Raw genomic sequence first — 17,907 nt, 5'->3', positions numbered from 1 at the left:
ATCATTTTCAGGATTCGTTAAATGCCTTGTTGCCTAACAGCTGTAAACCAAAAAGTATATGATACTGTATATTATGATTTCAATTGCTTTCTGTATTACACTTAATTAGTTAATTTGAAATAACAACAAATATCTCAGTTGGCACTTTACTAATAAAAACTTTGTTGCAGGAAAATGACAGGATCAATTGCTGCAGAATATTACCCATTTTGGGAGCTTACAGGACATCTGCTTAAAGTTGTTAAAGAATGTGAAAAACCCATGATAGCATCACTTGTATCCGTTGGCTAATTCAATTAGGTCTGCTCATGCTGCTAGATTGTGATGTTTTGTTTGGTCTTTATAGTTTGCCCTTCATAAAGAGATATCCCATCTGGTCTAATTTTAAACCGTCTGTAACATGCAGCCTTCCATAATTTTCTCCGCAGTGAAGTTACATTTTGCTTGTTTGGCTAATTCAAAGTGATGGACCCAAAGGAAATTGAATTGCACAAAACTAATTATCTGTTGGATCTGGTGCTATATGTGGCCGCAGTCTTGGTATGGTTTTTATCCAGCAGTCTTTAGTGGCATGTGTAGATTATAATCACACTGTCTTGCAGTGTGTTTTTTCCCACTATAATTAGTCATAATCATGGTCATTTTTGTAAAATGCACAGAAAACAACTCCATGTTTTTCTTCAGCCATAGCTACACAAATTCACTTACACTGTTGCATATCTCTTTAAAATCATAATGATTACATGCTTTTTAAATACTAGACTTTCCTTAGTGCAAATATGGCACAAATATTTATATAGCTAAAAATTGTATAGCTACAAACTAATGAAAAATAATGATTTTTTTTTTTCTGGCCTCCCTTTTTCCTATTCCTTCCCTCCCGGTATTGGCCTTGTACATATCATGCATTACCAGAAAATTGATGTAATACCTTTTAAAACTGCTGAGAATTTGTAATCAATAACAAACAATTTATTGCAGTTTCAGTTCTTTCTGAAGCGCACACACACATTTTTTGTTCAGCATAAGTGACCTATATGAATAAGAGCTTTTTGTGTATGGTAAAGCAAATTAAACTGGAATGCTAATACTCAGCATGGTCCAACTAATTTCTGACATCTACATGAGAATATTTTAAGATTTTTACATGTGGAATGGGTGAAATTTCATCATTATTTAATTCAGTTTAGTGTGGGTAAGTTCAGTTGAGTTGTTTCCTTTCAGTTCAGTTTAAATGTATACTTGAATATAATGCTGCTTTGTTTTGTACAATATGTTTCTTAGTGGCGCAGTGGTTCTCCCACTGCGCAACTAAGTGCTGCAATTCATAATTTAGGCCTTAAGTTTGAATTTCAGATTTATAATATCTTGTCTCAGGTGTGTGAGCCAGTCATCATTCAGATGACCTGAATCAGATTGATGCACATTATAAATCCTGGTATATCATTTTGAATGAGGTACTTTGGGAGAAAACACAATGTTCTTTTTCAATCTCAAAAAATTCTTTGGTTTCCATTATGAAATACATCTGAACATTTGTTAAAAATTGCAGTATCTTTTTACTATTTTTATACATGCATTTTCTCTCTTCCATTTTCTTTGTCCCTGTAGGGTGGTATGATCGCTCTTCTGTTGTCCATCCTGTGTTTGGTGTTGATCCTGTACACTCGTAGACGCTGGTGTAAACGTCGCCGGGTACCTCAGCCACAGAAGAGCGCTAGTGCTGAAGCAGCCAATGAGATTCACTACATCCCCTCGGTGCTGATGGGTGGACAGGCCCGGGAAAGTTTGAGAAATTCTCGCGGGCAGGGCCACAACTCGAGCGGCACCCTCAGCATCCGTGAGACTCCGATCTTGGACGGGTACGAGTATGACATCACAGACCTACGACACCACCTTCAGCGGGAGTGCATGAATGGCGGAGAGGACTTCACCAGTCAGATGACACGTACACTTGACTCACTTCAAGGGTGCAATGACAAAGCTGGCATGGACCTCACTCCAGGTGTGTGAACCCTCCGCACACTGCACTGTGTGAATATAAAGATCAATGTTAAACTGCAAGTTAAAGGGATTGCTCACTAAAAATTACTTTATACCATTTCAAATGAATGAATGTGTGCTGGCTGCTCTTTTCAATGCAATTACAATGAATAAGGCTTTAAAGTAGTAGAGGAGATTTTGATTCATCCCAGTTATTCAAATCTTTTGAATCTATTCACCAAAATGATTTGTTCAGATTTGTTGAATGACCATTATTTTAGATGACACATGGTTAAAACCAGACCATTCTCAGTAGTAACTGAGTAATAGTCTGGCAAAGCTCCATAGACAAATCATTTCCAAAGGGGCGTCACCAACGGACGTCGCTCGAATGCCTCTGGGCGCAGTTGGATAGACCTAAATCCAATCAGAGCGATCGTCATCGTGTAAAGCCATATGCTGCGTCGCAATTTGCCTAAGTTACACTACGCCATAAAAGTATGTAGGCTACTCTGTTTGTGAAGAAAAGGTATTTACTTTTGAATGTGTAGCAAAAAAGTAGGCAAGCTTTAGGACACACTACTTCGTCATCTTTTTCGGACGGATCTGTCGCGTGCATCCTGTCACTTAAACTGCCCTGTCAATCATTGTGTCACAGTTAAAATCCTCTATTAAATCTAATTTAATTTCCTACCGTTTCGGAGAGAAATGTAGTAGCACGCTCATCTGCCAGTGGGTCTTTTATGGAGACTGTCCTCATGTGTTTGCAATTTGAATATAAAGCATTTAAAAGTTGAACGGACGTCGCTCAAATGCCATGGGCGCAATTGGATAGACCTAAAACCAATCAGAGCGATCGTCATTGTGTAAAGCCCGCCTCAACGTTTCTGATTGGTGCCGCGATTTCGACGGCATGGAAATGGGCTTGAATGAGCTCTTTGCCAGACTACTTCTCGAGCAAATCTGAATTTGCCGGAAGTTGTCTGGGTTTTCCCAGGCTAGATGACACACACTACTGTTCACAAATTTGGAATCATTAGGATTAAAAAATAAAAATAAAAATGTTTTTGAAAGAAGTATCTTCTGCTCACCAACACTGCATTTATTTGATGCTTTAAAAAGCAGTCATATTGTGAAATGTCATTACAATTTTAAATTACTTTTTTATTTGAATATATTTTAAAATGTAATTGATTCCTATGATGGCAAAGCTGAATTTATCCTCATGAAAAAAAAATTGAAGTTGGCACTGGAGCAATCTAGAAATGCACTACAGCTAATGCCACATGTCTAAACATTTTATGTTTAAAATCTTAAGATAATAAGTCCAAAACTCTGTATTTAGTGAAATGTTTTTCAAGACCATGTCATGTGACTTTATTTTGATTTGACGCTAAAATGCTACTGATGTTTATTGTCATCTTCTAACCATCTATCCAGTATATTGTCTTTATTGTTTTGTGGTGCAAACGAGCCCCATTCAGTCTCAGTCTCCCCCTGCACACATTCACACCTCTCCAGCCCGGTTATGGCTCTAAATATGCATTTCTTTTGTCTGCATTATAGTTACTAACGACTGGCTATTCACAGGCTATTCATATGGTTTCAGTCACTAATTTCTTTTCTTAAAGTTCACCCTTACATTTTAAACTGTATCAAATGCATTTCTTGAATAAAGAAACATTTCAGTAAGCATTCAAAAAATAATAAAAATATAACTTCTAGGTGGCAGGTGCACCTAGGGCTAGCTAGCATGTTAGCTTAGCACACCATCAATACACGACAATTTATGAGATTAAAACCATGTTTGTGCTTATAAACTTACTTTATAAAGCAAATCGAGTATTTTAAATAATTTTTTGTGATCTAATTTGGCTTCAGATAAAAAATCAGACAGAAAATATACTATTGGATAGTGTTCTGCACAACGATTCTATATAGATTAGCATTACATTATAAATATAATCTATTATTATGGAAATACCTGGCATGGATTGAAAAACACAGGTAACTCAAATATCATAGCAAACATGTTTATTGTCTTCAAAACTGCATGTTACAGCCATAGTTACAGCGCGATCTTTTGTTAGCTTTGTGTGTGTTCGAGGCTTCCTGGATTGTCACATGATTATGGCACTTCTTCATGTTCTAATACTGTGCACAGGGCGGCGAGGGCGCCCTCAGGCTATTGGTATGAATTGAAAACACAGTATCAGAGTTATGCAAACGCTCATAATGATTACATCGACGCATTTGGGTATAAATTCAATAAATATTATTCCTGTCTATAGAAATCTGATGTAAACCTATGAGAATATATCAATATTTCTCCAAATCTGCACATTTTTGAGCTAAAGCCCTGAGGCACGTTGTTTTGTGTATCGCTGTCATGACGACGGCACGGGAGTTTTTTATGAATGAAAGCGGCTGACGCGCATAATTCATATCAAAGGTATCGACTAATTTTTTCATTTCATAACTCCTGACACAAATTAAGAAATAACTGTCGCTATAAGTTTCTCAGAATACAATAGTGGTCAAATTCTGAAACTTGAGTCTTATATCTTTTTAATGATGTATAGTTTGTCAAGGTATAACATTAAATCTGATAGTAACTTTGAACTATATATAAATAAAACCGCTTCAGTGCGCCGACGCACTGGCAACGGTTAACAGGTTAAACCAATCATAAACAAATCATTCACACTGACTTAGTGAACTGAATCAACCAATTAATTGAAAAGATCTGACTCAAAACAATGATTTGTTCACTAACTGCACTTCTTTCATAAACTCTCATGAATGTGCCAAAGATAACTAGGGTGGATGTCACGATTTTCAATTACATCATGAATTATGTCTTACATTGAAAGCTTTTTCTCACACACAGCTATGGCTTCAGACGACTTGGAATGTATCACACAAGCCATATAAACCACTTTTATAATCATTTTTATGGTGCTTTTTCATCCTTTTTAAAGCTTGAATGCTTCAGTGCCCATTCATTGTAGTTGCATGTAAAAGAGTAACCTGCAAAGACTTCAAAAATGCCTCCCTTTGTGCTGTATGGAAACGGATTCAGCTTTGGAATGGCATGAGGGGGACTAAACCACAATTTAAATTTGAGTGACCTAACTTTTTAACATGCACAGCAAATTTTGTGCTATACAATTTCCAATAAAACCTCAGACAATAACCTTAATGATTTAATAGCATACTTTAATCATTCAGTAAATTAATTCACACTCCCAATTCAGTGTTTTGATTCAGTGCCTAATTTCAGAGTTACATAAACAACTTGGCAACTAGGCCTTGAATGCATAAGTGAACACACATGATCAAAGCGTGTTGAAGTTCTTTTTACATTTGATATAGCTGTTAAAAAATAAATAAAAATAAAAATACTTTGAACGTCTTTTGATTTATGTATATATAAACAACATGATACCAAATATATTTTTGCATCCAGGAACCTGTGAGATTTAAATTGCATGTACTAAGCACATCATACGCATATTGCTGGCCCTGAAAATATTTATTTCACCTCAATAGCTCAAGAGTCAGCAGCAGAGCTCGCCTTTTCGGTATGTGGTTGCGAGAAACCCCGGGTTAAGTGCAAAGCTCCAGAAATTGGATAAAGCCTATATCAAAACAGCTGCAGAGAGGAAATCAACATGACATATTTATTTATTTAGCTAAAGCTATTTTTCCCAAATAATATCAAAGTGATAACACTGTATATTCCTGCTAAGCAAAACTGCTTATTTGGCCGTAGGTGCATGGCACCCATGGAACCCATTTATGCTCTGTAATAGTCAAGGATAGATGTGAGTCACATGACTAGACCCGAGTCTGTGCCAGATTGGCCTTGTCCATTGGACACACAGAATTTGGAGTGGCCACCCCTTATCAGATGTGAAATGATGTTGATGTTTGCCTTGAAGAGTAGCCCATTATAAATACCCCTAAAAAGCAGGAGAGGAGCGATTTCATGCTGTCACAGTAATTTGCCTAATACAATGAAACCCTGCAGTGCCAGTTGTCTTTGTTGTGCAATTTACTCATTATAAAGGGGCAGACTAACTACAGGGGATGGCGATGTTGCGTAATGGTGAATGACGGAATGTCATATCCAGAGTCGCTGGGCTGTAAAGGCTCTTAGTTGCTTTCGTTGTAATATAACCCTGAAAATACTTCACATAGACCACTTAGACTCGTCCTTCTGAATGACAAGCGTTTACATAAAGTGTCTCTGCATGCCCTTGGTGGACTGTTATTTGCTGCTCATTCGTCTCTCTTTCTTTATCCCTAATTGTAACCTTTTTCCATCAGGGAGTGATAGTACAAAACTGTCCCTAATGAGCAAGTACAAGGATAACATCATAGCTACCAGTCCTGTCAACAGCAATCACCAGCAAAACACACTCCTCCCACACAACACCTCCACCAACCAGCGCAAGCGTCTGTCCAGCAAAACGCATGGTGAGTCTGGGTATAAGGGTTGAAATGGTTTCTGTAATCTTACTGTTAACCATTCATCGTTCTGTGTGCGTTTTGTACTGTTAGTTAGTTCAGTACTAACTTAGCATACTGCTAGCCGATTAGCCTGCTAGCTTAGCCTGTATCCTACAAGTCCCTTACCCTACACATAACTGCAGGAATGTTTAGTGCAATTACAGTTCCATTTCAAAAGTATGGAGGATGTAAAACTTCTAAAATGTTTTTGAAAGTCTCTTATGCTATCCAAGGCTGTTTTTAATAAAAAACAGGAATATTGTGAAATAGTATTACAATTTAATAACTGTTTTTGATTTTTAATCTTTTTTTAAATATAATTTATTCCTGTGGTGGCAAAGCTGAATTTTCAGCAGATTTTACTCCAGTCTTCAGTATCACATGATCCTTCAGAATTGTTTCTTATTTTTAGCAATGTTGAAAACGGCTGTGCTGCTTTTGTGCAAACCGTGATTTAAGTTTTTTTTTTTATTTCAGGATAATTTAATGAACAGAAAGTTCAAAAGAACAGCAATCATTTTAAATGTATATTTTTTTGTAAAAGTTTACTGTTACTTTAATGTCTACTTGCTGAATAAAAGTACTAATCTCTTACCAAAAAAATAAGTCTTACTGAGCCCAAATGTTTGAACAGTAGTGTATTTTTAGACCTCATAATAATTTGTTTTCTTGGCATTTATTTATTTGTTCATTTATTTTTTTCAATTAGGATGTGTTTCTGCAAAAAAAAAAAAAAAGGATGTATTTTTATTTGCTTTAAAGGCACAATACAGGGTATGTAACTTTTTTGCTTTAAAAATAGCAAAAATCACTATATCTATGTTATATATATTTTTTAGTTGTGTACTTACATTATCCCGACTGTTTCCAACAACTTTTAAACCAGGAGAAATTTGTAATTTAATTCGAGAAACGTCCCGTTTCTTTATTTCCGTTGTGTCACCGCCAATGCCGTCATATCCGCGTTGTCCCTGGTTTCCACTCGTGCTGCCATGGCAACCAGAGCTATGAACCAGAGCCGTCTGATAGTAACCAAAGCGACTGACGCGGACAACTTTGTAGTTCGCAATGTCTATTTGCACGCTGTTGTTGTTTCGTTCAAACATTATGGACCATGACAAGCAGACTTTGGATAAAAAAAGGAGAACTAAAACGAGAATCAATATCAGCGCTGTGTTTTCGAGATGCCTAGAGCTCCCATTGACAGTATATAAACGAGAGCTCCACGTCCGAGACTTCGACCGCTCCTACATGTACTTTATTAAACAGGTGAGCACATTTACATAAAACTAATCAATGTTTTATAGTTCAACAATGATAAAATGTCAGAATATGATCTGTATGTTATTCTAATGTTGATCTAGCTTACTGCTAGTCTCATACAGACAGACTAACACATACATTTCAACACATTCAAATGCAGTTTAGTGTGATAGTGTAATGTTAGACCAAGTGAAACAGCGCTGCGTTACCTCACAAGTTTAATTTGTCTAATAAACTGACCTGTGAGTAGTAATTCTGCGTGTAGTTCGGTAGAATGAAATGTCCATATTCCTTTTATATCCGTGGGACTCGCGTCGCGTTTGGAGCTGATAGCTGTCTCTTAGCAATCCCGACCTGCTTCATATCACAGTCATGCTAAAAACATCGATGTATTCAGTCATCCATAAACATTATTAGATCGGTCGGCTTGACGTTGACGACAAGATCCATAATTCTTAGCAAATGTTGCGTCATCAATATACGCCTTTGTTATTGTAAATAGGTTAGCGACCCCTAGTGGCGAAAAATGCCATACTGTGCCTTTAATCAAAAACCGTGACCACAGAAGAGTGATACAGACTGAACCACGAGATATCTGAGCCTTTACACCCCTACTGAATATCCCCTTCCTTCCACACAGATCTCATTCCAACCACTGTCTATGTCTGTAATCATAACCACACACAAATATTTGTCTTCCACTCTCTTTGCTATCCTGTTCTGGGGGCGGAGTGAGGGGGGTGGCTTGTGGGGCTCGATACCGGGGGCAGCGTTTTCTCTCTCTTCTCTCCGACAGTGAGTTCACACACTAAGCAGTGTTACACAGCCACGCCACGCCTCCTGTCACTCATTCAGCACAGCGGCAGGCCAGGCACTCAGACTCTCTTTCTGTCTGGTTGAAATTATGATGATATAATATTACTCAACTTTAGCACATACTGTATGTCAGCTAAACATTCATTCAGTGTTTTCCATTAATGACCCTGTGCTGCCACTGTTTCATAATGAACCGAAAATGTAAAACTTATAGCCTAACATAAAGGTCTCTAATGTTGTATTTTTCCAACAAACTAAAACTGAAACTATGGCTTTGTGCCTTTATAAAACAGCAAAAGACAGTGATTTAATTAAGTATATAGGCAGTCTGTTTGTGCTGCATGTTTTAAAGAGAAGTGCACATTTTCCTTACCCGATCAGCTGGTGATCTGGTGTTAGTTTTCTTTTATGAACTTTACTCCAGCATAGTACAACAAAGTTGCTTTTTAGTCAGTAAAGCTGTTAGCGCCAAATTAAAATGTCCCTGAATGTTTACAATGTCTGGCTCCGCCTTGGGTTTGAACTTCTTGCTTGGCTGATCAGACCACCAAAAAATGTTGAGGTATTCATATGCTTTTGTGATACTCTTGTGATATTGATTGGCTGTGGAGGTGTATTATATCTGCATGTATTTAAGCTACATAGATTCTACGAGGGAAACATGCCTATAGATATCTACTCTCTCAGATTTGCTTTGGGCACGAATATCTGATGTCCATTGAAGTGTTTTCCTTGAGTAAGAATCTGATTTCCTTGCAGAACAAATATTTGACTCTCTGCTCATGCTTTAATGCTTCATTACCTCAGTCTAGCAGACGTACGGCCTCTCTCTGACCTTCAGACCAGCATTTTTTTTTTTATATACTCAATGCACTTGGATTTTCCATTTACTGCATATGAATGTAAAGGTGCACTCAGGAATTCTTGCCTCATTCATATTTTTTACAGAATTGAATAGAATATATATTTTTTTTTTACACAGATGAAGACTTCAATCAAATCAGTAGCCTAATAAAAGTTGCTAGTATAAGAGTGTGTGGTCATGCTGAGATCACATGATAACTCGAATGCTACTGGCTTTATCTCTTACTCACGTTATCTCAGAATTTCTTTTCACCATATATATATGCTCTAAGTGTCACATGATCCACTGGTCTAAATATATAGATAGACCAATGACATATCTGTCAACACAGAAAATTACTGACTGTATCTTTAAGTAATATTTTAATTAATAGTCACGGTTAAATGTGAACTGCTAATCTCTGCTAAACAGGCCATTTTATGCCCTTTTACAAAGTCTTGATGTTGGTTTTGGGGTGTAGAAGAATATGTTTTCATGAAAATCAAAAAATATATAATTTTTCACATATTTTTCATTGTTGCACCACCTCTCTTCCCAGTCTGTCTGTAACACTCTGTTTAGTTCCTGTTTCTATGAAGCCCCTCCTTCTGAAAATAGCAATGTGCTCTGATTGGTCAACCGCTTTGAGTGTGTTTATGAAATGTCACGCCCTGTCCCATCACCACAAGTGTCAACACACTACTACCAACTTCGCCCCCCTCTCACTGCTCTTTACTGAACCACTGTTCAACTTAAATAAGAATGTGTATTTAATTTAAACTGAAGAATATGCAGTGTTTTTTATACATTACTTTTGATTACTTTATACAATTTATGTAGTATTTCTTATTTATAGAGCTTAGAAAAGTTTTTCTGGTAGGTCTATTTCATTTGTCAATGTTTTATTGTAGTTTCTTTGTTCTTTCTTTGCATTGTTTACTTGTCTTCAGTACGCTTGAGAGGTTTTTTTTTTCTTAACTTAGGCTAGTATTATTTTTTGTGATATTGAAAATGGTGACAAGAATTATGAATTATCATAAAAAACATATTTAAATAAAAAAATAAGTATATTGTGATATTGTTATTGTGAAATAACTCGTGAAATAATAAGAATTTGGTAATTTCGCCTACCCCTAATGAGGACTATTATGACTTCCCAGAAGAAAACTCAAGACTACAATCAAGGGGGGGTCAGAGAGTTCAGAGACTTTGTGCTTTGTAACTATGATACCTTTTTCATGCTCAAACAGCAACATAACACACTAAAGAAACCTGAATTTGTAAAAAACAAAAAAACATAATAGGTCCTCTTTAACTATGCCAAGTTAAATAGTAGTGGCATGGGTGTACACATTATTATGAAGGAATCTTTATAAATGGAGGTGGCTCTTACAGCTCTTTCTGAACTCCAAAATAGTAGATCCACATTTCCATAGCTTTTCATATTCATACTGATATTGCCCTGTTTGTTTATTGAGCATCTAAGTTTTTTTTTATTATTATTATTGCATGATTACAGACAAAGTTTGCTCTTTATTCTTCTGTATGACTGTTCAGAGCGAGCGAGCGAGCAATCCACGAACACGAAAGCTGCTAAAGGCTATGTTTAGACTCCGTTCACGTCGCCGGAGGAGAATGTGCATGAGTGCACAGATCCTCTCAAGTTCTTCTCTCTTTTTTTTCTCAGTCACACCTGCCTCTCTCACCTCATCTATTTATACCCCTCATTTTTCATTACACAAGTTAGAACTGTTGCTCTCGGCATTTGACGTTTTTCAGCTATCTCTAGGTCAACCGTATCGGCGTAGGTGTTTGTACTTCACCTTTCCTCATTGTGAGACCATTCTGGTGACACTGTGATTCCAAGACCTTGCAAACGATTGAGTTCTAGCACCCTGAAATTGAATGGCAGTACAAAATAACTTTTTTTGTTGTAGGAGGTGTGTGCACCTGCACTGCATGCCAAGAAGCTGTTGGCGCTCCGTGTTGAATATTTAAACAAGCTCATCTTTTATTCCCCTCCACGGAGCTTTGCACTTTTGGCCCCTGCCTAATTGTGGAGCCTAGCGCACAGTCCTCACCTGCTCTGTGAGGTTTACGGCTAATTCCTTTGAAGGTGCTTCTTTTGTTCTCATTTGTTACGAATACAAAAAGAGGCATTGGCGTGCCAGCATGTGTCATTTCGAAATGGTGTTACTGTTTGAAGTCTTATTTGTCAGGTTTTTTATCAGCTTTTTGTTAGATTTTCTTTATATAATCAAGCTGAGCAATTTTTACTGTTGTACTCGAATTAACTAACTGTTGCATGGTATTTAAGCACACATTCAGTTTAACCAGGTATTGAAATATAAAAATAGTGCAAACGTGCCTTCTTTCTATAGGCTCATTATGTGCTTTATTCACAAGTCACCTATTCACAAGTTATTCTATTTACCTGCAAGCGATTAGCAATAAGCATAATTTTATTTAAGATTAATGTTTTTATTGTGCTTTCTATTTTTATTGATCATGGCAGCTGTTATCTATCAAAATTTGATTAAATGAGTGTTTACTTAATAGGGCGCTAAATCAGAGCAGACAGCGCTTGCAAATACACAGTAATTAGTGATTCTCGTTGAATTCTTTCTAAAATGTTTACTGTAAAATCGTTTTGACAGTGTGCATGCTTTTAGAAGACATATTGAGGACATCTGGTATTTTCACATTGTTTTTGTACTTTTTAATCCTTCTTTAGTGTGTATCATTTGCGGTGATGGGCTTAAATAAAATGCTTGCTTTTCAGAACTCTTTCTATACTCCTAATTTCACTGTAGGGCCAAAAAACTGCTGCTGTTCTTGTGACCCGCCTGAATGTTGTTTGCATCACAGCTTTAAATGCTTCATGTGTTGTTGTATGGCGGTATGAAAATAAATTTCAAAAATAAGCATGTTCAGTTTATTTCGTACAGATGGCTCACCTATAAATTATAATTATTTGATCCTCCTCTGCACCAGCAGAGATGTTTTTAACGGATAGCCACACTGTTGTGTTACTCAAACATTATTTCTCATCATTGCGAGGCAGTCTAATCCACGGGTCAGTGAGCTCATGCATCTCTTCCTCATGCGCTGCATAATGAAAGCGTTTGTCTAGCTCTGACGGGTAAATTGTGCCTTTTGTGCACAGCAAAAAAAAAGAGCCCAAGGAGGCGTGCATCTCTTATCTCAGTCACACTCCTTACCTCCTGTTCATTACTTATATTTACTCAATACTCTTCTGAGAGGAGAAGCGCATCTCACAGAACGATGACTTCTGTATGGGTTCCGGCTTATTCTCTGTATGTCACATTGGTGTGCACTGTGTGTATGTGATGTATGTTTGCAATTATGCCGTTTCTAATGTGTTTTTAATTTATTTGAATGCTTACAGACCATGTCAAAACATTATTATATGATCATATGATGTGAATATTTCACTCTATTGTATTTAGATTTGTGCTTATCATTGTCATTTATTACATAATTTCATTCACACTTTGACATCTAACATGTGACTTAAATAGCAAACACTTTTGACTGTTTTTTTTCTGCATAATCTGTATGATTTTCCCTCATTAAAAAAAAATCTAATGGTTTTCGAGTTTGATATTTCTAATGAATCTGTTGTTTGGGGGTTTGGCTTTGTATAATTACTTTCTGTATTAATCAATAATTCTAGATAAGTAAACAAAAGGATTGTCAATTAGACAAAAATCATCCTATTGTCATGCCTGTCACATTTGTTTAATCCCAAACCCTCAGAATGATATTGTGTTTGGAAATGTTGTTGTATGTTGGTGAAATCATTATTTTCTTTCTAAACCGACTTTGAAATAATCTGAATATTTAATTGGATTGTCAGTCAACAATTAATGTTGACGTTGTTTGTTTCTGGGACAAATTTATTTATGGTTATTTTACACACAAAATAACTGAAAGGTTTGTCTGGACACTTTGACAGTGGGCCTACATACTTTTCTTTCTTTTTTTTAAAATATGGTTTGATGAATGAGATGATGGATGGTTTTTGTGTGAATTCTACAGCGGGTTCAGTTTTCCTGAACCCGGACGGGGACTCTGGAACGGAGGCAGACAGTGAGCCGCAGTTGACCTTCTACACCGACCCAAACCGCAGCCGCCGTCGCAGTCGAGGTATGAGAAACGGTAACGTCAACTCCGCGTGGGGCTCCGGGGGTAAGGAGGATTTCCACACCATCGCATGATTTAAACCTGCACCGCCTGACTGTGGCCATTTGGTGTTCGTGTCACACTTTGTTCGGAACCCGAGCAAATCATTAGTTGTGAAGCGGCTTGCCTTAAAACTACCTCATTGACCGCGGCATGTCGTTTCGTGTGAGATTTGCCATTGATGTGCCATTGCAGTTGAATGCGGTGTTAAAACAGTTTACAGGAAAGCATAAATGCTTCACTTTTTTGTATTTCTTTTTTACGGTCTTCCAAATTGGACTGAGGGTCCCTGAGCAATTTTTAAGTTTCTTCTGAGCCTCTTTGTGGACTCCATGGACCTCCTCTGAAAATGAATGATGACTAAATGCAAGCTTACATGTATTTAAGCACCTTAAGCTTAGCAGCTCCATCTGTAGACCACCATTCAACATTAAGCACGGTAAATGCGTGCATGTTAAGTGCTAAGAGAGCGTGTGACAAAACAGTTGGACAGTACTGTCAGACGCTAATGGCTAGAGTCTGTCTAAAACTCTGTATTGTCCCCCAAGGAGCGCTGCATTGTGTTCTGGAGAGACCTGAATGCAAAGCTCTCTAAACTCTTGAGGAGCTGCCACTTGAAAGGCAACTAACAGACGATCACTTTGGCTCTAATTACCAAATGCTTAAACCCTGTACTTGTCAAAAACACTAGTCAGATGTGGTAGCAACAACACCTTTAATTGGACTTAAGTTAATAATAGACATGGCTTGTGCCACATTTTTTTACTCTCCTAGATCACTGCGTGAATTGTTGATAAGTTAAGAGCAACGTGTTGATTTTGATAGACATATTTGTGTATGTTAACATTAAAAAATGTTGGTGTTAATATAAGCTGTCGAATTTGAGTGAAGTGAAGGTATATATATATATATATATATATATATAATATTTATATATATATATATATATATATATATATATATATATATATTATATATGCTGCCATTTATCTGACTTCTTCACAGTTAAAGTTAAAGATTATAATACTCACAGAGAGGAGGGAAAAGCCAGGGGACAAAAAAAGCCAGATTATATTCTTATCTGAAAGGAATTATTTTAAAATAGTTTTGCCTGTAATTAGTCCTTGAAAGATGTGATTGGCTCAGCAAAGGAGCAAGCACAGTGTTTCATCTGCTGTATGTCAAACTGACAAAATGCGAAAGCACCAATTTCCGTAGCCTAAATCAACTGATGAATACTCAATAACATAAGGAAACAAACCAGTTTTTAGATTTCAGAATTTGCCCACATAATTCAGTGTTTTGAAACCATTTATACAAATTGCTGGCAGATGTGTGCAAATGTTTGAATCAATGCTTTTTGTTTTCTTTTGCTCAAGTGTCTTTATTTCTTCAGTCAATCTTTTTTTTTTTTAAATGCGGGATCTCTGAGATAACATCCACGCTTAAAATGATGATATCTTAAGTATCTACAGTATGCTTTAATATGGCAAAACAGGGATTCCTCCTTTTGTATATGGTCTGCTGGGTCATTAATGCAATGCTTAGCAGTTACATTGATTCGTAACTGCTTTGTAACTCCTCTGTTTTTTACACACTGCATATAATCATTGTAAATATGTCTGTCAGTTGTATTTTGATCTTTATCATCATCATCTCATTTCATTTCATATGTATTTCATTGCTGTTCTCAACATGCTGCATGCTATTGTTCATGTTTATCCTGAGAGTTTTAAACATTGTGTTAATGAGCAATACAACTAGCAACATGAATGTCCTCAATATCTGATCATCAGTATTGTGTCCTCATACATTTGTGATTTGGTGTGTTATGTCATATTGTGCGTTGTTATAATACCATCAGTGTCTTATGCCTTGATTTTACATGTAGCAGATGTACAGGGCAGCACTACACCAAACCAGTTTGGCTGTATTACAAAAAAGTGGTCAAAAACAACTTGGTTTTTTTGTTTTTGTTTTCATATTTTGCCATTTGCAGTATTTAGCATAAAAGCAGCAGGCTTCAAAAGGAAAACTGTTATCTCTCCACCGCTTTATTCGTGCCAGATCTGCCGCCGCTTGCAGAGTTTGGCTGGCTGGTTTGATCCAGTGCTCCTTTCATGGACCACCAACCCTGATGTGGGCTGTTTTTTAACTGCCTCCCTTGTGCCTTCCCAAGGTGCACATAAAAATTTGAACTTTCCAGTCTTGTAGCATCGCTCTTTTATTGCATTCTCTCTCTCTTTCTTCTCCTCAGGTTCCCCACGGAGCCCTATCAACAAGACCACCCTGACTTTGATCAGCGTGGTGAGCTGTGTGATCGGCCTGGTCTGTGCGTCTCACCTCTCCTGTAGCCTCAACGTCAGAGTCATACTCCACGTACCAGAGCACCTCATTGCAGACGGTAATCTCATCACTTGCTCCGCTTCCAGTCCGGCCCCTGAGCAGCAGGGGTCCTCAGCCCCCCCATCTACCACCCCACGACTTCTACTGTATTAAAGCAAATGTCATACTGACTTCCACCTGTCTCTTGTGAAAAGCCTAACAGATGTGGGCTGAAAGCATCAAAGCACAATCATACACGAATGCATGGTCTCTAGTTGTGTTTCAAATGATGTGCACTTGTACTTACACTATGTACTCGGGCATCTAGTGAATGAATTGTTAAAGAGTAGTATGGTCTCAAATGAAACACCGTTTATTTTTAATTGTAACACAGTAGGTTTTCAGACACACATTCTCTCATTTGGAGGTTAAAGCACGCGCGCAGACCATCTACGGCACAAGCCAGATTCCACCATATTTGGAACCATATCTTTCCGCGGTTAAAACAACATCCCTTCTTATGTTCTTTCATGTTTATTTGATGCTATAAATGAACTAGAAGGAAGAGATGATCGGTTCACGAGCAGCCTTAACTGAGGCTCTACAGCGATCTGTCATGACACGTTAAAGAGACACAAAATTATATTTATAGTTTAAATTTCTTGAAAAAATGACCAAATTTGAAAGTTGAGACTTTGTTTCATATCAAATGTAACCTGGTCTGTCCTGTCTGTCAGCGCGTTGTCAGTGTCCTCTCTGCTCCGCTATGTATTTTTCACTGCGTGAGAACATGGTGTGGCATGAGAGCGGCATGGCTTGTCAAACATAGCAACAGTAACTAAAGGGGGCGGGTCTTTGCGAACGGTCAATTGACTTTAGACCAGGTTTTTGTTGGTCAATGGTGCAGTCTATTTCAGTTGCCTCACTGTCTTCTCTAAGGGCGGGCGTACACGGTGCGAGTTCGGACACTCGGGAGGTCGTGAGATATTGCACACGTTGCGAGTCAGTTTAACTGAAAATCGCGTCAAAGCAGCTGGTACACGGCACGACTGTCCTGCACAAATTTTATCCCGAGCCGGCAGCAATCACGTGAGCTTTTGCGCTAAACACAGAGACCGTCAATGTTGCATGCAGGCAAAGCTTCAGATAGAAAAATGACAGAAACGTGTGTGCAAATGATTTGTTGAAAAGCAGAGAACAGTAGCCATTCCTTTCAACATAAAAACTTGAGAGAGAGAGAGAGAGTGAGAGAGAGAAAGAAAGAAAGAGAAAAGTGTGTGTGTGTGTGTGTGACAGTGTGCGCACGCTGTATGGTTGCTGCCACTGAGGTATAGCCCCATCGACGTGGTTGTGTATAGGGCAGTAGGGGACAGCTGGTGAAAATTTTTTAAAATGTTTAAAAATGATCGGGAGGTCGGGATGGTGCTCATAACATGCTTGGCTCGGCTCGTAATTCCTCTCACACGCTGCGAGCCGCGACCATGCGAGCATCACCGATTCCACTTGATTTCTCCCGAGTGAAAAAAATCGTCTGCGAACTCGTGAAAACAGCAAAAATCGCACCGTGTACGCCCGCCTTAATGCAGCTCCACAGGCCAGATTATTTAAATGAGTAACATTGTGACTTCATAAGATCTGGAAACACATTGCAATCCAAACGAGTCATTCGTACATGAATCACTGAATCCAAGAAAACTGATTGAAATGAGAGTTTGTGTAAGAGGAAGGACTATTGATTGATTATTTCCTTAGCCAGCTTGGCTGTGTGTTGTGTGTGTGTGTGTGTGTGAGAGACAGAAAACTGAGATGTAGCATTTTGTCACGCTGAATTGCTACTTGTTGGAAAAAAATTGCTTCTGACTGGAAAAAAAGCAACATTATTTTGAAAACAGCTGAGCTATTGTCACGTTATGAAAAATGTAGTTAAGTTAGTAGCTGTAGTTTAAAATGTAGTT

At 37.7% G+C, this 17,907-nt stretch overlaps 1 protein-coding gene across 6 annotated transcripts in view; it reads left to right on the top strand.

Moving 5' to 3' along the window:
* astn1 (astrotactin 1) overlaps positions 1-17,907 on the top strand; it is a 271,979-nt gene that overhangs the window by 57,997 nt on the left and 196,075 nt on the right. For 2 of the 6 annotated variants that reach the window (XM_084120756.1, XM_084120755.1), the window contains exons 3-6: positions 1,612-2,005; positions 6,316-6,465; positions 13,484-13,633; positions 15,885-16,031. In XM_084120756.1, coding sequence (XP_083976882.1) covers positions 1,612-2,005; positions 6,316-6,465; positions 13,484-13,633; positions 15,885-16,031 — 841 coding nt within the window. The remainder of the gene's footprint in view (positions 1-1,611; positions 2,006-6,315; positions 6,466-13,483; positions 13,634-15,884; positions 16,032-17,907) is intronic. The other 4 variants (XM_084120758.1, XM_084120757.1, XM_084120760.1 and 1 more) reach the window with 2 other exon arrangements.

The sequence above is a fragment of the Abramis brama genome (genome assembly GCF_963993115.1).
Source record: "Abramis brama genome assembly, chromosome: 7".
Classification (NCBI taxonomy): domain Eukaryota; kingdom Metazoa; phylum Chordata; class Actinopteri; order Cypriniformes; family Leuciscidae; genus Abramis; species Abramis brama.
Note: the sequence above shows the minus strand (reverse complement) of the source record. Positions and strands in the feature narration are given on the sequence as shown.